The sequence below is a fragment of the Colossoma macropomum genome, unplaced genomic scaffold, assembly GCF_904425465.1.
Source record: "Colossoma macropomum unplaced genomic scaffold, Colossoma_macropomum, whole genome shotgun sequence".
Lineage (NCBI taxonomy): Eukaryota > Metazoa > Chordata > Actinopteri > Characiformes > Serrasalmidae > Colossoma > Colossoma macropomum.
Genome location: NW_023494805.1, coordinates 14712143 through 14740108, shown reverse-complemented (window position 1 = coordinate 14740108; position 27966 = coordinate 14712143). Strand labels below are relative to the sequence as shown.

Sequence of the window (27966 nt, the reverse complement as noted above, 5' to 3'; positions counted from 1 at the left end):
AATAGAAGGATTGTCGAGTTCTGGAAGCCGTAAAAACTCCTCTTCGTTTTTGAGGGCTTGATAATTGGACTTAAGCATTCGTTTGACAGCTACCTCAGTGCCATCATCCCTCAGACCAAGAAAAACCTCTGTTCCATCACTTCCTTTAGCTATCTGGAACTCTGGGCCAACACCAATTGTAAGACTCCCCAGTCTATAAACTTTACTTGCATCTATGTTAGCAAGTTTTTCCAACTGGGGCCTCCAACGTTGGCTGTGTTGGCGCCATCTTTTTGGTAAAGTTAAATTGTCTGTAGTAGATGAAAATGGCTGCACGCTGGAATTTGACTGAAGTCGTGGCTGTATCTGAATTTGCACACTCTTTCATTTCTTGTCCCTCATCTTCTTTTGATGTCATCTCCTGCTGGGCCTCTTTCTTCTTCTTCTTTTTCTTCTTCTTCTTCTTCTTCTTCTTTGACAGCATGTTCTCTGCTCCCTCACATAAACTATCTGAGGCATCTGAACTTTGTGGATGTCTGAGATCTGTGTCCAGTTTGTGCAGCTTCTCCTTAATAACATCATCCATCCTTATCTCTGCAGCATCAAGTACCCTATCAGGCACTGAGAGTAATCCACATGAATGAATATGTTCTGGGATGAACTCATAAAGATCAGCAAACAAGCGGTAAGTAAGAATGCTGACATCGGGTGAATACTTAGGACTAGTGAGAGGTAAAAGACCAGAGCATAAGTTCTGAAGAACAGAAACGTCAAGACCATCAGCACCAGCGTTGTGCTTTGAGGACTTCTCTATAGTCACACAAAGTATGTTTAGTATCAGCTGATTGAATACTTCTCCCTGAGGGGAGCCAGCAGGTTGTACACTTTTGATCAGAATAGGTACAATCTCGTCAAATACTTGGTGAGATATTTCTTTCATCATGAAAATTACAGCCTGCAAGGTGTTCAGTGCAATTATCTGATACTCATGAGGTATTCTGGGAAAGCGTTGGATGAACCCCTCAATATAAGTGTCAGTATTCTTGGAGTCCTTCAGCCACTTGATGCTACTTAATTGATATTGTTCAGCACCTGGACCCATGACATTAAAAGATCTTTCAAACAGTGTAACATGGACATTAGGATGTTCCTCGAGGAAGTGCTCCTTGCAGAAGTTGAAAACTTCTAAGTGAGATTTTGTGGGAACCACAGAAGTGAAATCAAAAAAGATTTTGCGTTTCTTAGCAGTTTCATTCTGTGAAGATAACCGATGCATAATAGTCTCTAGTTTCTTATCGATGTCTGGGCTTACTCCAAAATTCCTTTCAGTATAAGCACCAGCTACTATAAGTGCTTTGACCATGTCATCTCTGTTATTAATAGCAGCCAGTTGCAATGGTGTAAAAAATTGTGTTTGATGGCCGTCTGGATTGGCTTTAGCTGCAAGTAATCTTTTCAATATACTGAGTGGAACTCCTTGTGCACATGCAGCATAGTGCAGTGGTGCTAGCCCATTTGTTGAGAACATATTAGGGTCTGCCTGCTCTCACAGTGGAAAGTTACAAATCTCTTCATTTGCATATACAACTGCAGCCGACAGCAGCGTAACGTCATCTTTTAAGTGTGCAGAAGAATAGAGTCCATTAATATCTCACCCTCTGATTTTTTTCTTTAACTTTTTCAGGTTTTTGTTAATGACGCATTGTATTATGGGGTTTGTGGTCCTTGGCTCTGCAACTGGAACTGGAATTGGTACTGTAACTGCTTTCCATTGTATTTGTATTGCCATTGACTGTTTAATGTCAGATAAACTGGAGCATCCAGCTTAGCACTTTATATTCATATGTTTCAGATTTATCAGTTCAACAAGATCCTGCACACTCCTACAAAAGAAATGGCTGGAAAAGAGAGAGAAAAAATGTAATTGAAAGATGATATCATGTGCAAAATGTAAAACTTCAGTACAGAGATAACACCATCAGGTCACAAGGTCAATTTATACCTTAGTTTATACTATATGCCATAACTTATAAACTTTGAAACTATTAATCAGTTAAGCAACAGCCTGAATATCTTGGGGTCAATGCAATGCTTTGGTATCCTCTAGTGATATCAGCACTCAAACTTTTTAGGTGTTCATTATGTTTAAGTGTCTTCACATGCTTTAGTTAAGTGGAGCAGTGTTTGAGGTCATGTTTTAGTTCATTTTAATTGAATCTTTTCAAATGTATCAGAAAGGTGTTCATCACTCCATGTGTTTTAAAACAGCATTCAGACGGAGTGTATTCTGCCCAAAACAGCATAATGTCTTAAGCATGACATGGATTCTGTGGCCCTTTTTTTCCGCCGCAGATCCTCGTGGATGAGTTAAAAATCTTCAACTTCCATGGTAAAGCTCTGCTCGTCATGTGCCACTTTTCACGAGGTAACTAATCAACAAAGAGGGCAGGAGAGTTAAGTTTTACCACACAGAAAGTAAACGTGGGACAAAACAGTAGGACAGTTTTAAAAAATACTCAGCTCAAAAATAAATACTATTTCACTGGCATCTGTACCATCCTGTACGCTGTTATCACTGAATTTTCAAAAACAATCTTGAGAAATAAATGTGGAGTTCCCCCTCAGCACTGTAGTAGTTCACCTCAGAAATGTTCTCTTTTTGTTAGTTGTGGTGTTCAAGGCAGTGAACTAAAGTGATTCTAGAATTTACCTTACTTGTTTTTAGCTACAATCGAGGACTTCGATGTAACCCTGAATGCTAGGTTATCATATGAGCCCCTAAAACTAATATCTGTAAGACTGCATTTTATAACTTAAAATATATACTGAATATGAAGTTTTCCAAATGAAGTGCTAACCCTACAAAATGCTGAGAAATTAGCTCATAACTTCTAGATTAGACTACTGTAACATGATACTGGCTGGTTGCCCCAGTGTCTCTCAAAAAAGGCTCCGACTAGTTCTGAATGTTGCAGCGTGTGTGCCCACCAGGAAAAAAACAAGCCTGAGCATATTATTCTAATTTATTCATTCTAAATTAGCTTCTTTTTAAACTCTGTATCGATGGCAAAGTTTTGCTTAAGGCATTTGAAACCCTTTAAAAATGTCTTTGTGTTTATTTAGCTCCATCTCACATTGAGAATACACTATATGGCCAAAAATAAGCAGAAACCCCTTCTAAGTGGGGCCGCTGAGGGTCGTAGTGCGTAAAAATCTCCTATCCTCTGTTGCATCACTGACTACAGAATCCAAACAGCCTCTGGAGAAAATTTCAGCACAAGAACTGTGCGTTGGGAGCTTCATGAACTGGGTTTCCATGGCCGAACAGCTGGTCTAGGGAATGATGGAAACGTGTTCTCTGTAGTGATGAATCATACTTGATCATGCTGTGTTTTTGTCTCATTAGTCCATAGAAGTCAAAGTTCCAGTAACGTCTAGTGAACTCCAGCTGCCAACATTTGTGATTAGACTTTCTTCTGGCATACCTTCTGAAAAGTCTGCTGGCACAGAGGTGGCATCTAATTGTAGTTTTGATGACATCAAAATGATACTATCTTCTGCAAATCTCCAACTTTGATCCAATCATGAGTAAAAAAAAAACATGCAGTGCCATAACTTGCCAGATTTAAACAGGTTTAAGGGCCATCACTAATTTCTCAAAAAGGATCACCAGTAATATGCTTGATTTGATAGGGTTAATTCCCTAATAATGCATATGGACATACTCAAGTGTGTAGCTATTTATTTTTTATAGCCTTTCCCTATTTATGAAGGTCAACACAGTTTATCTCATTTTATTTGTGTATTCTCTAATCTTCCCCATGGAAATGAATGAATAAGGGAATTTGGCCTCTACGCACCTCATATTTATACCCAAATGAATCAGAAAGTTATAGATGAGTGCTTAAGAATTTCTGAGCAGTCAGGTGGACTGGTGAAATATAAATATGCCTCAGTTACATTTTGCTCATAATATCTGTGACACATGTTTATGTGTATCTATAATTAATAAGGGCCTATACCACAGAGACGTTTTTCATTACCTTTTACTTATCTACACCAAGGGAACCAATAATTATGAAGCCCACAACTTGAAGTGATTGGTATTGGCTGGAAACAACAGAAACCCAGGTGTGTTCTTTTCAGTCAGTTTCCAAAGTAGTCACATGCTGGGCTGCTTAAGTTTATTTTTGTTTTTAAATTTTTTTAAATCAGTGAATGAATCAAGGATCGATTCACTACAGCAAAACATTGTTTTTTTTAATATTTAAGGCTAATATCCTAAAATGAACAAAACTGAATTTATTATTTTATTCATTTTATTTCAATTATGATTAGTGCATCATTTCAGTATAAATAAAGTGCACATAACGGAAGTATAGACATATTTCTATATCGTAGCCTATAGTTTCATCAGGAGTTATTTAGAAAACCTCAAACTACTGACAGTGGATCAGCTCAAATCAGTCTATCGGTATGAACCTAAAGTTATGAGGTGATTTAAGATTGGTTGCTGCACATTCGTTCTTCTGGAAAACCACCAAAACATCATGAAGCAGTTTCTGTGCATTACATCAATAAAACTATGTTTGGCAAACCTCAGCACTTTTATTATAGATGCTATAACGAAAATTATCCTGAAATATTGTTCCTTGATATTAATTTATTTCTTATGCCATTATCATTGAGGGGAAAAATAGCATGCTAAGTCATTCACCATGCAGGTCTCATCACCAGCCTAAAAAAAGACAATGCTGCATCCACCTTAGCATGCTCAGATTATTCAAATCAGTTGCAACACCTCAAAAAGGGCAACAGTAATGAAATTATTTGCAGCAAAATGGCTATGCAAATATATAGCCATAAGACGTTCCTCCTGATCTGTCCATTTCGTGGTCCAATTTACCTGACTTCACACCTACCCAAAATATTAGTAAATATTCAGCAAAGTCTTTTCTTAAAGCACTGTTTCACCAAAAAAAAAATCAAATTTGCACACTTCTTTCTGCAGTGAATCAACGTTTGGTGTCTGAAGATTCATTTGCTTCCTTAGTTTTGAATTGGAGCTACAAGGCTAATCTTCTGTTATATGAGCCTTGTGACGATAGATAGATAGATAGATAGATAGATAGATAGATAGATAGATAGATAGATAGATCAGATAACTTTGAACATTTCACTATGTTTTGAAATTACAGAAAGCTAAATTATTTCTACTAAATGTTTCTATGGTTGAGCTCTTTCAGTGGTCAGGTTGCCCTTGTTGATGGGTGGATATTCACTGAAGTGAACTGAAACGTGCCTCGAAGCTGCTGGCCGCTTTGGGGTGTGCCTCTAAAATCCTGTTCTGTGCGCCTGTGAAAGGCAGGTAACAACAGGCCTAATGTAATTTCTTAACATTAATAATCCCACCAGTGCATCCATGAATGTTCCTACTGAGCTTTAGAACACGTGTCAACCTCTAGAGTAAACTGTATAACACAGCCTCCAAACTGTATAAGTTCACCGCTAACCATACATCTCTAACGTTTAATGACGACAGCAGTTTATCCAGTTTGCGTTCTGTGATGATCTTACAATGAGGTCGAGGAGCAAACGTATCTAACTTAAAATGTATATTTTAAATAAGTTAAGTAGGTTAAGTTACACTCCAGACGCCACAACTTCAATGTTTTTTTCTACACTCGGAGCGAGCGATGGTCTGATTTTTACACCACAGAACTTTTCATTAATTCAGTTAGAGTGACTTTCTGACTGGCCCGTTTCTCACGTGAGTCGATATCGGTTTTGTCTGTCCACCAGTCTGATCAGAGTAGTTTTAGTCTAGTATGCAAAGTCAGAAAACCCAGAATGTGAAATACAAATTTGAGCGCGACAGAACGGAATTGTATTAGACTAGATTTTCATACAGTACACTTCCAAAACTGTGACAAAACTGTGGGCTACTTGATACGAGTACATTGTATGAAGATACAAGCCACGAGAGGCCGTGCATTACTGTGATTTTATCGCGGGAAGGGTGTTCTTACTCCCTTCCCCATGATAAAATCGCAGTCTAAACTGGCATATTGCTTTTATAAAATGGCAGCCAACATAAACTATGATAAAATACAGTTTTTTCAGAAAATAATCTATTATTAATAATAATCGACATAAACAAGTATTCCGCCAATAAATGTAGTTCCTTTAGAATGGTGATGTTGCCAAGCAACCATTGACCGTTGAAAGAGGAAAAGAAGGTTCCGTCGCCCATCGCTGTATGTTGCAGTCATTTCATGAACTTTTTGTCCTATAACAATGAACACATGATGAAATGACACTGTTTAATGCAAAACCTTTTGCTTTATAAGTACTTTTTGGTCACCAAATTACCACCGAGTGGTGTTTTGCACCAATTCAACGGCACCCCTCTTCTTGTGCTGGGGCTGATAGCTCCCTGCTCCCTACATAATGCACTACTTAGGAAATTAAATACCGGTTCCTCCACCCCACAATGAATGATATATTCAGGGATTCAGCCTGGGTTTCTTCTGACTGAAACATTTTAAGAGTGTATGTCATTGAAGAGACATTCTTTAGTGTTTTATATTGCCTTTCTACAGTGAATCACATCATAAGCACTTTTAATTCAAGTCTGTGATAATAATGATGTTGTTTAGGCTGTTAGCTAGCTGACTATCCTAGTGCTAGTTAATAAAAAAAGGTGCTAGCAGCTCAGTTTAAACAAAAATCGGGTTCATACTTCGTCAGTACCATGGATATACAGACCATGTTGCAGCGGTCAAGATCTGCTTGTGAACAAATTCAATTGTATTGAGAGATGAGTCTCAGGATTAAATCGGCCACAACTTCCTTATTACTCAACTGATTTTCACCAAATTTGTTTTGTTATAATCCTCAGACGTAGATTAATCTAGGTTGCACGGACTGCTCTCGGTAGCTTTTATGTCTTTAATAAACTGATCGTGCTAATTATCCGTGCGGACCAGCAGGAAAGTATTCCGTCTGCACCTGAATTTGAGTTTAGCTCGAGCTCGAGAAAAATGTGTGACTTCTAATCTTTGTATACTTTCTGGTGCCTAAAGCGGCACTATTTAAGGTGGAACGGGAAAATTCGAACAACAAGCTGGCTGATGCACCATTTAAGGTGGAACAGGAAAATTCGAACAACAAGCTGGCAAATAATAACCTAACTTCAGGTTTGTGTAATGATGTGCTAATCTATTATGAATACACGGATTAAGGAGTGTAAGGACTATTAAATGAAATAAGTTTAATATAAAATCAGAGGAAAAACAATCACATCAACAGGTTCTCAGTGCATCACCAACCACACGGCCTTATCTAGACATAAACATCACACAAACAATACCCATCACACAAACATGAGAGTGGATTACTGCGTTCCCTCCGTCATATACTCCTATCCCACTTTCTGAGTGCAGTATTCTTGAAATAGTATAATTCTGGACAGAGTTCAGTCGCTGTGAGGTGGTCATAGGCATGCCTATATCGTGGATTTTACAGCGGCTTCGAACGCGGCTCAGCCAATCAGATTTTAGAACTATCCGTTTTATAAGTTGACACATAATGCTTCTTAATCTTTCCATCACTAATCTCGACTTCCAATGCAGAAATTGCACTTCAGAAAGTGTTCTGTTTTTTCCTAGCGTGTTTTAGGCTAATCAACATTCCAGTCGTTTTATGTGGGTTTCCAATAAATTTGTGATACTTTTGCGTTGGGCTATAGCGTTACATTTTAAGCTTTAGACTAAACAAACTTTGGTTTAAACGCATATAGAGATTCACAGCGCTAATATTACACGAATTACAGTTTATGTGGCTTGGGTAAACTAATGAGTTATGTAGACATATAGCAGTTACCCTTAATATGGGGGCTTTAAAAAACCTTAGTTTTTAAAAGTTTCCCTGCTGAAAAAATCCTTACAAATGATGAAGTGTTTTTTTGGTTTCTGATTTTGTAATGTATTTTGGCTTATGGTTTAACCGGTTAATAGTTGATTCGTATATTGGAAACGGGATCTCTTCCTGAATGGTAATATGCATGGTGACACACACAACTAGCACAAACAGGTGCTGTTTACATTAGAGACATTATAAATAAGGAGAGCAGCCACTGGTTGAAATATGAATGGGAACACTCGTAACGCTCAACTTTCCTATAAGGACTTTGTTTACTCGACCCAATCACTGTGTCCTTCTGCACATGCGTTCCACTGGCCTGAAACCGCTGGAGTGAAACTGTGGGTGTAAATCTGTGGCTCTGAGACCCTTCTCAAATGAAGGACTGCTCCAGACCATGAGCCAATCCAAACCAGCACAGAAGTCAGGATGAGTCTGAAGTTTTTGGCTGGAATTGCCTCCCTTAGTTTAATTCTAAGTGTTGGTAAACGGGAAAATGAATTACAGTAGTTTTAGGTAAATTAAAGCACATAAATGATAAGTGAACCTCAGAGAAAAAATAGACAGGCTAAGAGAGAAATAAAGCTGACAAATCAGCGTTAAATTGCTTTGAGTAAAATGAGAGTTTAGTTAAGATAACAATGTGTTTGTTAAAATAAGGTTAATAGAGTGGTGTTCATTAAAAGTGGTGTTCACCGACAAAAATCTTAGATGCAAACAGATGTTGAACTGTGTTCATGAGAAAAACATTCCCAAAAAATCTAAAGTGATAAAATATGACACATTAGTAAACATCAGCTCTGACAGGAACACAGGACAGAAACAAAGCCTGTATGTTTCAAATTTTGACATTAGGGTGGATTCAGGTTTTATGGAACATGAGATCATGTATGTACTATACTTGCAGGCCCTGATTGATGAAACCATTATTTTGTTCAAGTTCCCCTTGAAAATGACTTTTGTCACTTTAATTAATCTGTTTACTGTATTTCTGTTCACATATTTTAAAAGATTAGTTGATGATGCTGATGGTGGAATTGGAAGCTCTTGAAGTGTCTCAGATCACCTGATGGCCCAGAACCCCAGAATCCACCTTACTTTTATGTACAAAAGTATTGGGAAGTGATAAAATCACATAAAAACCACCTTTTCTTATTACAGATTTGAATAATTGTTTTATAATGCTGATATCATAACAGTGGTGAAAACCAAAAACGGATGAGGTCACATCCTTTAACCTTTAGTTCATGTTGTTCAGTCATCATATCACCGGTACAGATCTGAGCCATTTTCTCAGAATTGGTGTAGAGTTCCATCCTCTCACTTTGGCAAACTTGAAAGCATTTCCAAAAAGGTCAGGGAATATGGTCATCAGGTTTATTTTTTCTGCATCATCAGAGCTACACACACAGAAAGGAATCAATTATATGTGATCTGACACAACAATTTAATACACTTTTATAATGTATGTATATCTATAAATGGAACTCACTAGTGTTCATACAGATTCCGTATGAATCGCAACAGGCCAAGTAAGTTCTCTGGGTAGGGCTTTTTCTTACTATCTACGTTTTGCACAATTTCAGCAGGCAACTGTGGAAAAACACATACAAACAAGAATTTATTTAAAAAACTATGGTATTGTTTCAATACTTTTTTCACAGGCCATCATCAACTTTGACTCACCACACAGATGTGTGTCACCTACATTAGAAGTGGCCACTCACAACAAAAGGGCAAGATTTTTCAAACAGTATGCACTCACCCTTGGCTTAATTAACCTAGCTAGCTATGTAAACTTCGCAATGCAAAAAAGTTTCAACAGAATATATAAGAAATTTGCTTTGTCTCTCTATGAGCTTTGGTTTAAAGTCATGGTGTATTGCTTTTCTTTTTTGTTGTTGTAAAGCAATCATGTATATGAGATAAAGTAGTTTCTATCCTAAAGCCCAGCAAATCGAATGTTATTGTTTTGAAATGTTATGCATTTTAAAGTAGTTTACTGCTATAGCTTATAAACAGCTTTGTCCACCAATTTGTTCTGGTTAAAAAGGGAATTAGTCCAGGTTGCCATGATTTCTACTGCTGAAGTCAACACTTGTGTATGCTTGATCTGTTGCCCCTCCAAGGGCAGATGACCTAAGACACTTAATTTGAGTTAAAAAAAAAAAGAAATGGAACAGAACTTAAGATGATGTTGGAGATTCCCTTGAGGGGAAATGATGAGACCAAGTGGAGGCCTTGTTAAAACTAGTATTGAAACAGGCATGTACTTAGGAATACTATTGGAACCCATGTTGAAATCTCTTAATTTCCTCCAGACCTTCAGAATAAAAACTGTCTCACTAGAACATGTGAGATTTATGTTGCACTGTGCTTATGAGAATGTAAGTCAGTGTTTATAAAGAAACTCTCTCTGGGTTCTGGTCAAACCTACTTTTGTTTTCCACTCTGAGAAGGTCTTCCCCATGGCCATTTCTTCTATGGCATGAAGGAGCTCCTCATCAGGACTGAGATAGTACTGCACCTCCTTCACATTCCCCAGTTTCTGTAAGTACTCCACTCTCCTAAGAAAATGTGAAAGCAACACAGCAAAATACAATATAGATTTGCTTTTTCCCAGTTCTATGTTTATGGAACTTAGATGTTTACACAAGTTGGATGAAAAGACTAGTCCATTTATAGTCAGCATAATCTCATTGACTTAACTAGAATGCATAACGTCCCCTCTTGTCTGAAAAACATACTGCCAGACACTCTGAAGCTGCTCCATGATGCTACTCCAACTTTAAAGTCTATATACTACATGGACAAAAGTATGTAGACATCCCTCCTAGTTCTTGTGTTTTAGCCACATTCCAGTCATACTGAAGAGCTCAGTGACTTTAAACATGGCACTGTCATAGGATGCCAACTTTCACAATTCAGGTCATGAACTTTCTGCCCTGCTAGATCTTCTCTGGTCAGCTGTAAGTGATATTATTGTGAAATGGAAGCGTCTATGAGCAACAACAGCACAGCCATGATGCAGAAGCCCAAGCAAACTCAAAGAGTGCGCACACTGAGAGCTGAAGGATGTAGGATGTAGTGTAAAAATCTCCTTTCCTCTGTCAGCCCAAGCTGTCTGTTTCTATCATTTTATGCAGTGACGGGCAGCATATTTCAATACTAGCTAGTAAAATGACGTTACATTCATCTACTTTGAAAACTGAAAAAATTGCCTTGACTTATAAGCAGGGTTGGGATAGCTGCTGAAACATTTGTAGTTAGCTACTTTGTAGCTACTTTCCCAAAATATGTAGCTAGCTACAATTTAGCTACTTTTCCAGAAAAAGTAGAGGCTACTTTTTAGCTACTTTTTGCAAAGTAGTGCACTACTTTTTAGCTACTTTAATAGCGTGATTGTCAGAATGTTTGTGAATCTCCTCCTAACACACCAACAAGCCCAACTGACAGTGTGAACAAGACACTGCATTTAATCATGTGCCAGAAAGAAACATACAAATTAAAAAGCTGCAAATATACAAAAAGATCACCGAAAAGTGAGTTTAAGTTCTGGCAATCAAACTTACACAACCAAAGGTGTGATATCCAACAAAAAATTAGACTAAAGGCAAAGTTAATCATTCCAGGTTTTTCCTTACAAAAATCAACAAAAATAACCAAATATAAACCAAACAACGTTATGCAAAGCACTGCCAATATTGGAAATAAAACTGCTCCAATGTAAACATTTCAGCCAGATATGTACAGACATGACATTCAGAGTCCTTTGTTAAACTTCAGCAACACTTCAGCCTCAAAATCCTCATCAGTGACCCTGGCTCTGTTTGGGGTGAGAATCAGGCCTGAATAATCTCTCCACTGCTGCAGAGCTGTCGCGGCTCCACAGCAGAACTAGATTTTTAGGTAAAATAACATAATCCTCCTTTGCTGTAAAATCTTTATAACACACAGTTCTAACACAATTTTCACAATAAATGGTCTTAAACGCTGGGGTTAATGTATAACTGCTAATTCACCAACCTTTAACGCTGAAGACCGACTGCTGGTCACACAGCAACGCAGATAACGAAAAGGCAAAGAGAAAGATTTAAGACGAACATCGATAATTTGGAGATGAATGGACTCATTTGCATTTATAATCACTCAGCTGGTTTCCTGATACGTTTACTCTACAACAACTCACGAACAAAACGGGACAATTTGTACGAGAAGCTGGAGAATGAGAAGCGACTTCAGCTTCATAAAACGTCGAACATAATTCTGATCAGAAGCGACCATTTGTGGAAAACGTCCCCCACCCTAAAAGAGTACTACCAAGTTTTGAACTGTCCATTTGGAGTTGGGGTAGGGCAGCTCCTCCCAACGCATGGTAGAAATCTTTTCTGGCCCTACAATCTACTTAAACATTCAACTTATTTAGGAGATCAAAAGTGTGAATTATGTCTTACTTTTCATCTGTCCAAAAGAAGGGATGAGCTAGGGCCTCCTTTACTTTAGGTCTGTCCTTTACATCTTCATTGATCATCCACTCCACCAGGTCCTTTGCCACGTCATCTTCCAGATGTTCCAGTGAGTATTTCCCATCAAGAATGTTACTTTCACAACGAGCCCCTTTACCAAAAGGATGGTGTCCACGAGAGAGGATGTAATACACTAACATTCCTGCAACCTAAAACAGGTGTAACAGTTACCTGCCAGTGCGACCAATCTTCTCCACAAAGCACAGGTGTAGCCACACATTTACATTCCAACCAAGCACACCTGATATAACTCATCAGCTGTTTGAAGACTGAAACCAACTGATTGAACGAGTGCAGCCAGGTGTACTTCAGCTTCATTCAAAAGAAAACCTTCAGCCACACCAGCCCTTTGTGGATAAGAGTTGTGACCTCTAGTTAACAGCAATGGCAATTTATATTCTTATTATATATATTCTTATATGAGTTTTACATTCAAAAATCTAACTCTCTATTTCAGTTTCAGTACATTACCTGAATGTCAGAACTCCTCTTGTATGCACTGTTATCGTCCTCTTCAATGGTCTCTCTGGCTTTCCAGCACTTTGTTCCAGCAGCACTAGTGCACAAAGTTGTTTGTCCTAAATTCAGCCTCCGGCTTATACCAAAATCAGCTAATCTCGCCTTACCAGTTATATCTGTAAAAAATGATTATTACATCAAAAATATTGATTCAGTGGCTGAATTCAAGTGTTTTCATTTTGATAAACAAGAATAACTCCTACCAATCAGAACATTCTGGGGTTTGATGTCCCGATGGAGCACTTTGATATCTTCACTGTGAAGAACTTCAAGGCTGCATAGCACCTCCTTCACAATTTTCTTCAGGACAGCAAGCTGCTCACTGCTGTCTTCAGGCAGATGGTCTTGGATGTATTCTTCTAGTGTGTATTCACAAAGTTTAAGGCCAAGATAACCAAAATGTTCATCTTCTGCAAAGTCCACATATTGCACAATAGATGGATTGTCGAGTTCTGGAAGCCGTAAAAACTCCTCTTCATTTTTAAGGACTTGATAATTTGGACTTTAGCATTCGTTTGACAGCTACCTCAGTGCCATCATCCCTCAGACCAAGAAAAACCTCTGTTCCATCACTTCCTTTAGCTATCTGGAACTCTGGGCCAACACCAATTGTAAGACTCCTCAGTCTGTAAACTTTACTTGCATCTATATTAGCAAGTTTCTCCAGCTTTGGCCTCCAACGTTGACTGTGTTGGTGCCATCTTCTTGGTAATGTTGGATTCTCTGTGGTGGATGTAAATGGCTGCACACTGGAATTTGACTCCTCAACTGTATCTGAATCTGTACCCTCTTTCATTTCTTGTCCCTCATCTTCTTTTGATGTCATCCCCTGCTGGACTTCTTTCTTCTTCTTCTTTTTCTTCTTCTTCTTTTTCCTGTTCTTTGGCAGCATGTCCTCCACTCCTTCACATAAATTATCTAAAGCACTTGAGCTTTGTGGATGTTTGAGATCTGTGTCCAGTTTGTGCAACTTGTCCTTAATGACATCATCCATCCTTATCTCTGCAGCATCAAGTACCCTATCAGGCACTGAGAGTAATCCACATGAATGAATATGTTCTGGGATGAACTCATAAAGATCAGCAAACAAGCGGTAAGTAAGAATGCTGACATCGGGTGAATACTTAGGACTAGTGAGAGGTAAAAGACCCCTGCATAAGTTTTGAAGAACAGAAACGTCAAGACCATCAGCACCAGCGTTGTGCTTTAAGGACTTCTCCATAGTCACACAAAGTATGTTTAGTATCAGCTGATTGAATACTTCTCCCTGAGGGGAGCCAGCAGGTTGTACACTTTTGATCAGAATAGGTACAATCTCGTCAAATACTTGGTGAGATATTTCTTTCATCATGAAAATTACAGCCTGCAAGGTGTTCAGTGCAATTATCTGATACTCATGAGGTATTCTGGGAAAGCGTTGGATGAACCCCTCAATGTAATTGTCACTGTTCTTGGAGTCCTTCAGCCACTTGATGCAACTCAGTTGAAACTGTTCAGCACCTGGACCCATGACATTAAAATAATTTTCAAGTAGGGTAATATGGCTGAATGGATGTTCCTCGAGAAATTTTTCCTTGAAGAGGTTGAAAACCTCTACCTGAGTTTTCTTAGAAACTAATGTAGTCAAATTAAAAAAGAGCCTGCATTTCTCAAAAGCTTCACTCCCCGAAGGTAACTGATGAATAATAGTCTCTAGTTTCTTATCGATATCTGGGTGTAGTCTGTAATTTCTTTCGATGTAAGCGCCAGCATCTATAAGTGCTTTGACCATGTCCTCTCTGTTATTTTTAACAGCAAACTGTAATGGTGTATAAATTTGTGTTTGATGGCCATCTGGATTGGCTTTAGCTGCAAGTAATCTTTTCACTATACTGAGTGGAACTCCTTGTGTAAGTGCAGCATAGTGCAGTGGTGCTAGTGCATTTGCTGAAATTTTATTAGGGTCTGCCTGCTCTCTCAGGAGAAAGTTACAAATCTCTTCATTTGCACATACAACTGCAGCTGACAGCAGCGTAAGATCATCATCACAGAGTGCAGAAGGATAGAGTTCATTAATATCACATCCTCTGAGTAGTCTCTGCAACTTTTTCAGCTTGTTGTCTATGATGCATTGAACTAAGGGATGAGTTGTTCTTGGCACAACTGAAGGTGCTCCTGGTAAAAATTTTATTTGGATTGGGAATGCCATCGATTCTTAAATGTTCTGTGTTTTCTTCGGCTCAACTGATTGGAATTGGTACTGTTTGCCATTTCATGCCAATGCCATCGATTCTTGAATGTTCTGCTGAGAGAAAAAGTGGGGGGTGGAGGAGGAGGTTAGTTTAGCACTTCACATTCATCTATTTTGCATGTTCTTTAGCCAAAGAGAACCTGAACACTACCACAAAAGAAAAAGCTGAAAAGATCCAAACTGTGAAAATTATTACAACATGATCCCATGAGCAAAATGTAAAACTTTTTGGTACTGAGATAACACAATGAGGTCACAAGGTGAATTTATACTATAGTTTATGTCATAACTAATGAGTCATTAATCTGTTAAGCAGCAGTCTGGATGTCTGGGAGTGAATGCAATTCTTTGGTATTTGCTATTGATTTTAAGCACTCAAACTTTTAGGTGTTCATTATGTTTAAGTGTCTTCACCTGCTTTAGTTTAGTGGAGGAGTATTTGAGGTCATGTTTTAGTTCATTTTGCATTAATCTTTTCAAATGTATCAGAAAGGTGTCCCTTACTCCATGTGTTTCAAAACAGTACACAGTAACACTTGGTGGACACAAGGACAAACAGCAGCTAAGCAGGCTCTTTTGTTCCGCCGCGGATCCTTTTGGACAGGTAAAAGATGTTTAACTTCCATGGAAAAGCTCCGCTCATCATGTGACACTTTTCAGCAGGTAACCAATCAAAAAAGACGGCAGTAAATGTGGGGCAAAACAGTAGAACAGTTTTACTTATTTATTTAAAAAATACAAAGATAAATATAAATATAAATATAAAGATAAATATTATTTCACTGGCATTTGTACCATCATGTACACTGTTATCACTGAATTTGCTAAAAAATCTTGAGAAACAGATGAAGAGTACCCCTCAGCACTGTAGTAGTTCACCCTAGAAATATGTTCTCTTTTTGTTAGTTGCGGTGTTTAAGGCACTTGGTAACATCAGTTAATTAGAAAGAATTAAACCTGGTGGAAGCACAATAAGTGCTAACTTCTTTAGTCTATCCTTATAGTGTCATGTATGATGTGGTGTTGAACCACCCCCCCCATTACACCACTCATAAATATCTGCTCTGCTCCTTACTCGCTTTGCAGGAGTTGCAGATTCCTTGTGGTTCATAAATGGATTGTCTGCAGAAATTGCTCTGCTGCTCTGAACACACACAGTCTTAGTCCACTTAAATTAAAGTTGTGGATTTTATATCTGACCTTAATGGTTTTGAACAGTGTGGTAAAGAAAAAGAAAATCTGTAAAGAAAATCTGCTTTATAAGTACTTTTTGGTCACTAAATTACCACCGAGTCGTATTTAGCACCAATCCAGCAGCGCCCTCTTCTCACGCTGGGGTTGACTCTCAAATAGCTCCCTGCTCCCTACATAGTCCACTAGGTAGGAATTTAAATACCGGATCCTTCACCCCAACAGTGAGTGATATAGCTAAAATAGTCATTTGGGATTCAGCAACATCCATACTTGATAAATGATGCATTGTTTGACTGTAGAGGCTAGAATTTCGAAACTTTCATAGCCAGCACACTATTTAGGGACTACAGAGCTATTTGGGATTTAGCCTGGGTTTGACGCTACTTCTAACTGAAACGATAATTGAAGCGTGTAAGCCATTAAAGAGACATTCTTTAGTGTTTTATATTGCCCTTTTACAGTGAATCATATCGTAAGTATAGGGTGTCCCAAAAATGTACATTATTTAAGATGTGAATATCTGAGTAACTACATGTCCTAGGCAAAGGAAATTAAATAGGCTTCATGTTGAACAGTAAAAGATTTATTTATCAAAATTCAAACAAGAAATTCAGAGGGATGTAGATTTTATAACCGATTTCACAAAGCTTCACAAATGTTCAATATGCGCACCGCCTGTGACAGGACACACGTCAAGTCGGTAGTCCAGCTCCTGCCAAACACACTGTAGCATGTCTTGCGTAACAGTCTCCAGTTGGTGCATTTTTATTGAATTTTTTCAAAAATGCACACTGTACACTCTTGTTTAACTGTGTTCAAGCATATTCTAATGCACAAAATGCCTTTTCATTTCTAGTGAACGCCATTCTTCAACCTGAAAAAACATTAAAAATGAAACTAGTTTTTACACATTTTGTTAAAATCTGAGATCATTTGAGGGAGAATTGTCTATGTTATTAGACTACGAAATGATGTCAATTTTTTTGGGACATCCTGTACTTTAATTCAAGCCTGTGAAAATAGCTACTGATGTTGTTTAGGCTGTTAGCTATCTTGTAGCCTGTTACCTAGCTGACCAGCCTAGTGCTAGTGAAGAAAAAAAAAGGAGCAGCTCAGTTTAAACAAAAACGGGTTCTCACTTCTTCAGTGGTCACTGTAGGTCCGTGTACCTTCTGTTCATTTGATTTTTATTTCCAAATCCAGTACTGAAAACAGCAAATGGGTCAATTCTCGTTTTTGATTCTGGTATTGTCAGTGGAAAAACAAGAAATAGCTTAATTTTGCAGTTTCACAAACTAAGGTGGTCGCGGTTAAAAGTGAGGCCAGGAAAGATGGAGCATGAATGTTGAGAAGGTCAGCCTAGATCTGGTATTATATAAGGCTATATAACATTTTATATGTGTTTATCAACTTTGTTCTATTAGCAAAAAACTGCGCTGACATGCGGCACGACTCCCGCCACGTGCTCTGTCCTGTCTTCATAGTGTTCTTCTAATCATGCGGCGGCGGCGCTACCTCAGGTTTTGCAGGGAAAGGAGATTTAGAGGTCTTTGTGTCCAGTTTGCTTCTGGGAGCGTTTTTTTTAAAACGGTCTGAATCAAACGAGGGAATTCAATATTTTTCAGGAGAGATAACGTGAGCACTGAACGATTTTCAGGGGGCCTTCAGCACCCTCCAGCACCACCTGTCAATAATAATAATAAATAAATTGGTGTCAATAAAGAGCACTTCTTGTAGCAGAATGATAGTCTCTCCTGAGTCTTCACCAAGAGGCTACTGTCCTGATCATTATGACTGAAAGACAGAATGTAATCTAATGTCCATATGCGTGCGCGCGCATCATACAGGCATATATGTATGTTCATTTTGTGCCAAAATGTTTGAGAGATGATCCTGATGTTTGAGAGAGGAATGTTCCGGTGTTGTGCCGAATTCGGCACCCCTGCCGCGAGATGCACCCCCTCACGGGAGCGCGCACTCAAAGTCTTTTGCTCGAAAGCGGAGGTCACCCACTTTTACTTTACATAAATCGATTTGACGAACTTGCAAAACATCACCTTCGTCTTGATCAACAGTACAATAAATCGCTGTTCTACAGAATGGAAATAGCCCAGATGTTCTTCTAAAGTACAGTGACTCGTAAATAGTAATACAAAAGTATAACGTAGCCAACATACACCGCTGCTTACTTATTCTACGACATAGCAGTCTGCATTGACTTTGTATGCAGCAAAACTTGGTGCTTGTTGCTATTTGTCAACAAAATATACATATGAATTTCACCTACTTATCGTGTCATGTTTCTCACCAGTCTGGATCAGGTTCTTTAGATTTTACACTCTAAAGGCAGTGACTTGTAAAAAAAAATCTCAGGAGATGCAGCCCAGTATAAATCGGGATACACTCTTATTGCTGCCATGTAACTTGCATGGATACATGCTGTTTGCAAATACATACTGCTAAAATCATTTCATGGTAGACTCAAAAGAAAGAAAATGAAAGGGGAAATGCTTTGTATAGCAGAACACTGGCCAGAAAATGCCAGTTTTTGCTAAATTGGTGTTGCATTCCTGAAAATTTATTGCAGAAAACACATGCTGGCCCTAAGTGTATATTTCTAATATTTTTCATAGTTCTATTCATAAAAAACGTTACAAGAGGATGCTTTTCGAATGAGTCCCCTATCAGGAAAAGAACCCTCTGTTAGATCTGGCTGGGGGGGTTGTTGTGTCTATGATACTTGTATAGGTTTCACATGTTGGTCACAATTATGTGTGATTAAAAACATATCATAGTTGTGTCAACAGAAAGAAAATTATAGGGGGGTGCCTTTTAAAGCAGTCCACCTGCCAGGAAATACACCCTCTCTAAAATCTGGCTACATCATTATTACATCCATGATACTTATACAGGTGTCACATATTGGTCCAACATATGTGTGATTAAAAACATATCATAGTTGTGTCAACAGAAAGAAAGTTATAGGCGGGTGCCTTTTAAGGCAGTCCATCTGCCAGGAAGTGCACCCCCTCTAAAATCTGGTTACATGATACTTATACAGGAGTCACATATTGGCCCCAAATATGCATTACTAAAAATGTTTCATAGTAGTATCAACAAACCTGCTGGGAAATGCACTGCTTCTCACATCTGGCTATATTATTAATACATCTAGGATGCTTATACAGGTCATGCTTATTGGTTCCAAATATGTTGAAGGGATGCAGATTATCTCCTGTAATCAAATTTGAATATTTTGAATTCTTGCTGAAGAATATTTTTCTCAAATCTTTGTCAACAGACATGGCAGTGACCGATGGTAGAGGAGACCAAACTGGGTATTTTAGTCATTGTATATAACTGGATGAAAGGTGACCTTTTGGGAACCTTCAAGGTCTTGGGTCTGAGACTCTTGCTGATAAGATTACGAGACACCATATCTTTGTTGACTGAATCTCACCAATGACTCTGTTCAGTTTTGTTTCTAAGCCTATCTAAGTCTACATTATAATAGTTTTGTTTTGTAATGATGGATCAATAATTATATGTGTAGATTGTCTCATTTACATATAGTATGAAAAAGCTCTAACTGCCTCAATGAAGTCTGTGTTAGATGGAGAAGACACCTGTGAGGGCTCTCACCCCACCACTTTCTGTCTTTCTGTCTTTCTGTCTTTCTGTCTCTGTCTAAGTCTTTCTCTCTCTCTCAAGTCTTTTAGCCTGCTTATTTTCTTTAAGCCTTTGTGCATGTGGTTTAAGTGAACATAATAATCTGTTGAGATTATTTTTCTCTGTTTTTATATTTTCTTTATTGTACATTTCCTTGGTATGTTTGCTATCCTGAAAAACATTTTTCTTGTTTCATTTGGCCATTAAATGATCTATATTTGTGGGAAATGACCACTCACTTGACAAAGTATTCGTACATTTAATGGCCAAATATAAGAAAGGGTGCATCTCGTGAAAGGTGGTGTGCCACAAACAGCATCCCCCTGTAACTTTGTTTGTAATTTACCACTGCATAGTTGATATAAATTTACAAATGTATGAAAAACCCCCTTTCATAATTTATGTGATGCTATATGCCCCAAAAACTAAACCACATACTGAATTTCAAAAGTAGAATAGATTATGAAATTTAACAAGAAAAATGTTTTTCAGGATAACAAACATACCAAGGAAATATACAATAAAGAAAATATAAAAATAGAGAAAAATAATCTCAACAGATTATGTTCACTTAAACCACATGCACAAAGGCTTAAAGAAAATCAGCAGGCTTAAAGACTTGAGAGAGAGAAAAAGGCAGATAGACAGAGACAGAAAGACAGAAAGTGGTGGGGTGAGAGCCCTCACAGGTGTCTTCTCCATCTAACACAGACTTCATCGAGGCAGTTAGAGCTTTTTCATATTATATGTAAATGAGACAATCTACACATATAATTATTGATCCATCATTACAAAACAAAACTATTATATTGTAGACTTAGATAGGCTTAGAAACAAAACTGAACAGAGTCATTGGTGAGATTCAGTCAACAAAGATATGGTGTCTCGTAATCTTATCAGCAAGAGTCTCAGACCCAAGGCCTTGAAGGTTCCCAAAAGGTCACCTTTCATCCAGTTATATACAATGACTAAAATACCCAGTTTGGTCTCCTCTACCATCGGTCACTGCCATGTCTGTTGACAAAGATTTGAGAAAAATATTCTTCAGCAAGAATTCAAAATATTCAAATTTGATTACAGGAGATAATCTGCATCCCTTCAACATATTTGGAACCAATAAGCATGACCTGTATAAGCATCCTAGATGTATTAATAATATAGCCAGATGTGAGAAGCAGTGCATTTCCCAGCAGGTTTGTTGATACTACTATGAAACATTTTTAGTAATGCATATTTGGGGCCAATATGTGACTCCTGTATAAGTATCATGTAGCCAGATTTTAGAGGGGACTGCCTTAAAAGGCACCCGCCTATAACTTTCTTTCTGTTGACACAACTATGATATGTTTTTAATCACACATATTTCGGACCAATATGTGACACCTGTACAAGTATCATAGACACAACAACCCCCCCAGCCAGATCTAACAGAGGGTTCTTTTCCTGATAGGTGGACTCATTCGAAAAGCATCCTCTTGTAACGTTTTTTATGAACAGAACTATGAAATATATTAGAAATATACACTTAGGGCCAGCATGTGTTTTCTGCAATACATTTTCAGGAATGCAACACCAATTTAGCAAAAACTGGCATTTTCTGGCCAGTGTTCTGCTATACAAAGCATTTCCCTGTCATTTCTTTCTTTTGAGTGAAGTATATTTAAAAGGAACATTTTTATAGTAGAAGGCAAAAACACTCTTAACTGCTAGTATAAGTTGAGGTCTGAAGTTCTATGCGTCCTGTGTTTGCAGAGTTGGAATGTTTAAATTAAGGGGTCCCCCTGGTCCAAAGCCCCCTGGTCCAAAGGCCCATAGGGAGTAGGCCTCTCACTTTCTCCCTTCTTCTCTTAGTTCCAAATAGATGAGATCATTTTAATAAGGACCATATGTTCTGTCTCCTGTTTCAACAACAAGAACCATATATAAGCAGCTGGATTATTCTGTTCTGGGGGGGGGCACTTTAGAATTGGCACGTATCCTCTCTCAGGTACTTTACAGTGCTTGATATGATACAGTTTTACTTTGTAATAAACATCTTTTACAATGAAGACAGTGTCAGCGGAGTTTTCCTTCATCATTTTCACATCATCACCACTTAATAAACAACATGAGTCTACCATGAAATGATTTTAGCAGTATGTATTTGCAAACAGCATGTATCCATGCAAGTTACATGGCAGCAATAAGAGTGTATCCCGATTTATACTGGGCTGCATCTCCTGAGATTTTTTTTTACAAGTCACTGCCTTTAGAGTGTAAAATCTAAAGAACCTGATCCAGACTGGTGAGAAACATGACACGATAAGTAGGTGAAATTCATATGTATATTTTGTTGACAAATAGCAACAAGCACCAAGTTTTGCTGCATACAAAGTCAATGCAGACTGCTATGTCGTAGAATAAGTAAGCAGCGGTGTATGTTGGCTACGTTATACTTTTGTATTACTATTTACGAGTCACTGTACTTTAGAAGAACATCTGGGCTATTTCCATTCTGTAGAACAGCGATTTATTGTGTTGTTGATCAAGACGAAGGTGATGTTTTGCAAGTTCGTCAAATCGATATATGTAAAGTAAAAGTGGGTGACCTCCGCTTTCGAGCAAAAGACTTTGAGCGCGCGCTCCCGTGAGGGGGTGCATCTCGCGGCAGGGGTGCCGAATTCGGCACAACACCGGTTTGAGAGGACAGCGGTGCTCTGAGCGCGCAGCTAATGAACTTGAATGCACTTGTCAGCACGAAGTGCGCAGGTACGCGCCTTCGGATTTGCTCAACAAAACACTCGGTTTCATTCAAAACTTGAAAATCTGCACAACAATGTATTTCCCTCTCAGAACTCGAATGTGCAAACGACTGGTTTTCACTCAAAACTGGAAAACCTGCTCAATCGCGCTCTTCACTTTCAAAACTCGCACGTGCGCGTAAATCATTTCCGCTCTCAGCTCCACAGCGCGCGCTCAACTTTCACATCTGCTCAACTATTAAAATGTCTGAAGGTTTGTGTCAAAACTCCAGCCAATCAGAGCTGCCGAGGGGCGGTTCCTGTCAGCGCACCAATCATGGCATCTTTTCTTAAGCAGTTTTATGCCAATTGGTTCGTGGCTGTGGTATTGAGTCGGCTAGTGTGCTTGTAGCTTCGACATTAGATAGATGGTTTATAGATTTTAGTATCAAATTAATAGAAATGATTTATCAGTAATACTCATAAATAGTAACGTATTAATAACGTATTAATCTAACTAACATTGGTAGCTAGGCCATTTTTTTCCTACCAGAGGCTTAACGTTAACTAACTTCAAATACATAATGTCTTTTCCTCTGTTTGGTGTTTACACATCGGTTACTGTAAACCATTGATTAAAAACATCAACCTCTCAAACCGGAACATTCCTCTCTCAAACATCACGATCTTCTCTCAAACATTTTGACACAAGATTAACTCCATACATGTGGCATTAGATTACAATCTGTCTTTCAGGGGAGTTCGGCACAACACCGACAGAATACTTCTTGAACTTGAGCTCATCAGCAGCCCCCGTAGTTCAATATCTTCCCTATATCATTTCTTTTACCAATAGTTTGTACAGGTCAAACATACAAACGCTTATACAAAAAGTAATATAGGCACCAATACACCAGAACCACACGCCTGATTTCTAGGTCGGTAAAGTTAGGTTGATATTCGATATTCAGCGGATATTCGGGTTTCGCCCCTCCTATTGCTCACAAACAACCTCTTAAAAATTCTGAAATAAAATTTTCAAAATCGTGGTAAAACAGACAACAAACTACAATCATTATATTTCGTCAAAGTACTCGATCTTTCCATTTCGCCGAATACCTCTGATGAAAATAGCCGGAATCGCTGCAGTAGACGCCGAAAACGGTAAGGGACCGTCGGTAAAGTGCGGGTACTGCTTAAAAACGTTCAAAGACATGAGGAGCCTGTTGGTGTTATTTATAAAGACTTGAAACCTACTGAAATAGAAAGATGATGTGAAAATCAATAACTGACACTAACAAGTATACATCTGACCTGATCTGACAAACATACTACAACCTTTAGATTGATAAAATTTGCCTTAGTTGAATTGCAGAGATTATTTTTTATACGTAATTAATTACTACTGTGAGACATCCATGAGACATACACATCTAAAGTCACCTGTAGTGTACAGGTACCCATCTTGCAAAATAATACAACCTTTAGTTTGATAACACACTCCTTTTTTTATTTTTTATGACATTTAAATTCCTACTGTGTCACGTACATATAACATACAGATTTAAAATCACTTGTAATGTACAGAGACACACCTGACAAACATACTGCAACCTTTAGTTTGGTAAAACATGCCTCGACTGAATTTTAATGAATTTTCTATAGAAATAAATTGATACTGCGTCACATCCAAAAGATTTACAGATCTAAAATCACTTGTAATGTACAGAGACACGCCTGACAAACATACTACAACCTTTAGCTTGGTAAAATATGCCTCAACCGTCTAAGCGTTGGCCCTATCATCAGGAGATCGCGAGTTCGATCCCTGGTGATGCTACAGCCATCCGTAGCCGGGAGTCCAAGAGAGCACAATTGGCCTCGCTCTCTCTGGGTGGGTAGGATGGCCCCTCCTTCTCCCCCCATCACTTAACGCGATGCTAGTCAGCGCAGGCGTCTGTTAGCTGACATAACAGATCTGGTGGTTGGCGCTTTCCTCCGAGCGCGTTCAGCTGTCCAATTACGTTGCGTGAGCGGCAGTTCGAAAAGATGCGGTGGTGCTTCACAGGTCTCGGAGGAAGCCTGTGTTAGCCTTCACCCTCCTAGCGTTGATAGCATCGTGTGATTGGGGGAGTCCTAATTAGCGGGTGGAATTGGCGACGACTAAATTGGGGAGATAACTGGGTTTAAAAAAAAAAATGCCTCAACTGAATTTTAATGATTTTTTTCTTGAAATAAAATGATACTGTGATACAATTGTAGTGTATATTGATTAGCAGTGAACATGTCACAAACCTATTTCAACCTTTAGTTTACTAAATTTATTCTTTGATTGGATTTTAATTTCCTGCAATGGACTTGCGACCTGTCCAGGGTGTTTTCTGCCTTTCGCCAAATGACTGCTGGGATAGCCCAGAAGGATAAACAGCTTAGAAAATGTGTGTGTGTGTCAATTTTAATTATTCTTCTTAAAAATTCCTGTTCACCTATTTGACATACTGAGCTAAAATCACTTTTAATTTATTAAGACACATCAATTGACCTCAATTGACAATCTGTGCATAGTTCCAGTCTTGATCTCACATACTTTAGAACATACACTTGATCAACGTCTTTAAGAGCATCTGAATACTAGAGTCAGGTGTGGTAGAACTACAACCCTGCTGGGTGGAAGTTTTTTAGGTGTAGAGTTGAGTATTTTTTGAGCACCCCATTTCCAAAAAAGTTGGGAAAAGAATTTCAAATTTCGATTCATTGGACCACAGGACACTTTTCCACTTCTCCTCAGTCCATTTTAAATGAGACTGGGCCCAGAGAAGGTGACAGCCTTTATGGTCCTGTTTATATATGGTTTCTTCTTTGTGTTTTAGAGTTTTAACTTGCATTTGTGGTTGCAGTGATGAACTGTTTTCACAGACAGTGGTTTTCGGAGGTGTTTCTGAGCCCATGCAGTGAGTTCCACTACAGAATCATGTCTGTTTTTAATGCAGTGCTGCCTGAGGGCCCAAAGATCACGGCCAGCAAAGACTGGTTTTTGGCCTTCTCAAAAATATTCATTAAAATTCAGTTGAGGCATATTTTAGTTTGTAGTATGTTTGTCAGGTGTGTCTCAAACCAATATGCTTGTATGTTATTTGTATTATGTTGTTTAATTAAGTACAAGTTATTTTATTTTGCAGTAGGTTTGTTCAGTGTGTCTCAGTTCAATTTGTAGGTCTACTGCATACGCCTTTAGACTGCCTGATTTGTGTATACTTAATGTCAGTTATTGATTTTCACATCATCTTTGTATTTTAGTAGGTTTCAGGTCTTTATAAACAACACCAACAAGCTGCTCATGTATGTGGATGTTTTACGTTTTTAAGCAGTACCCGCACTTTACAGACGGTCCCTTACCGTGTTAGGCGACTATTGCAGCTGTTCCGCCTATTTTCATCATATCTACTTGGCGAAATGGAAAGATCGGGTACTTCGGCGAAATATAAAGATTTCGTTTGTTGTCTGTTTTACCACGATTTAGAAAATGTTATTTCAGAAACTTTAAGAGGTTGTGTGTGAGCAATAGGAGGGGCGAAACGCGAATATCCGCTGAATATCCAATGTCAACCTAACTTTACCGAGCTCTGATTTCTGTGGTTTCTGAGCTTCCACACCTGGGCTCTGCACGTTTATTTCCGTGTATGATTGGAAATTTTAAATTTGGATTAATAAAATACAACGCTTTATTCCATTGTTGTTTGTTTTGTTTTTTTTTACTTTATGATTACTTTGTGAAATTGTAAAACGAAGCTATTACTTGATGTTTTCCACAGACAATCACAGAACTAAAAACGAGAGTAGACCAATTTGCCGTTTTTGAATACTGGTTTTTGAAAAGAAAATCGAATGACCAAAAGATATACGGACCGTGAGTACAAACGGTGTTTTCTGCGAGCAGCATTAGAATCAAAGCTTATTCCATTAACAACATAATGATCTTCGTGCTGTGGCGCAGTAATACAGAGTTCAGTCGCTGTGAGGCGGTCACAGGCGTGCCTCTCGTGGATTTTACAACGGCTCGAACGCGGCTCAGATCAGATTTTAGACCTATCCGTTTTGTAAGCTAATAATAGGTCTTAATCTTTCCATCACTAACCTCGACTTCCAAAGCAGAAATTCTTGACGTTTGGCACCAGTGATGCAGCTTTGTGTCTCCGTTTACTGCATCGCCTGATTCAGCAGAGCTGTTTCACATCTATTTTCCGCCATCAGGAGCCAAATGAAGGACTGCTCCAGACCATGAGCCAATCCAAACACAGAAGGCGGGCTGAGTCTTAAATTACAAGAACAGCTTTTGAATGACGCACAAAAATAGGACAGTCAAACACAACAGAGATTATTTACATCTTTCTCTCTTAAAGGCACAGTAACAAAACGGCCTGTTTAATTCCAGGTGTTGGTAAACGGACATGTAAAAATGAACTACAATTGTTTTTCACATTAAAGAGAGAAAGGCTAAGAGAGAAATACACACACATCTTCTGAACCGCTTATCCTTCAGGGGCGCGGTGGGGTGCTGGAGCCTATCCCAGCTGTCCTAAGAGAGAAATAAAGCTGACGAGTTAACTTGCCTTGAATAAAAGGAAAGTTTATTTAAGATATTTAATCTTTGTTAAAATAAGACTAATAGAGTGGTGTTTATCAAAAGTGGTGTACACCGACAAAAATCTTGCTAACAGATGTTGAACTGTGTTCATGAAAACAGCGTTCCCAAAAAATCTAAAGTGATAAAGTATTACACACCAGTAAACATCAGCTCTGACAGGAACACTTTCACAGGACAGAAACAAAGCCTGTATGTTTCAAATTTTGACATTAGGGTGGATTCAGATTTTATGGAACATCAGGTCATATAGTTATAATTATGTTGCAGGCCCTGATTAATGAAACCATTATTTTGTTCAAGTTCCCCTTGAAAATGACTTTTGTCACTTTAATGAATCTGTTTACTGTATTTCTGCTGATGGTGGAATTGGAAGCTCTCAAAGTGTCTCAGATCACTGGATGGCCCAGAACACCAGAATCCACCTTACTTTTAAGTACAAAACTTTTGGGAAGTGATGAAAATACATAAAAGTGATTACTTTCACTGCAAATTGTTTTATCTTATTACAGATTTGAATAATTGTTTTATAATGCTGATATCATAATGCTGGTGAAAACTAAA

At 38.4% G+C, this 27966-nt stretch overlaps 2 protein-coding genes across 2 annotated transcripts in view; both read right to left on the bottom strand.

Annotated features, from left to right (window-relative positions):
* The window catches only part of LOC118826225 (serine/threonine-protein kinase ppk4-like), a 36930-nt gene extending 23485 nt beyond the window's left edge, over positions 1–13445 (bottom strand). The window contains exon 1 of the mRNA XM_036597129.1: positions 13151–13445. The gene's annotated coding sequence lies outside the window, so the exon portion shown is untranslated. The remainder of the gene's footprint in view (positions 1–13150) is intronic.
* LOC118826224 lies at positions 76–27046 on the bottom strand. Its single transcript, XM_036597128.1, has 7 exons — positions 26896–27046; positions 12900–13063; positions 12357–12577; positions 10340–10469; positions 9395–9495; positions 9141–9302; positions 76–1877 (listed from the first exon to the last, which is right to left on the bottom strand). The coding sequence occupies exon 7, from the start codon at positions 1505–1507 to the stop codon at positions 218–220; it is 1290 nt and encodes a 429-aa protein (XP_036453021.1). The 5' UTR covers positions 1508–1877; positions 9141–9302; positions 9395–9495; positions 10340–10469; positions 12357–12577; positions 12900–13063; positions 26896–27046; the 3' UTR covers positions 76–217.
* Between the last annotated feature and the right edge of the window lie 920 nt (positions 27047–27966).

Coding starts and splice junctions, on each gene's coding strand:
- LOC118826224 (XM_036597128.1), bottom strand. CDS start 1,507: ATGTTCTCAACAAATGGGCTAGCACCACTGCACTATGCTGCATGTGCA.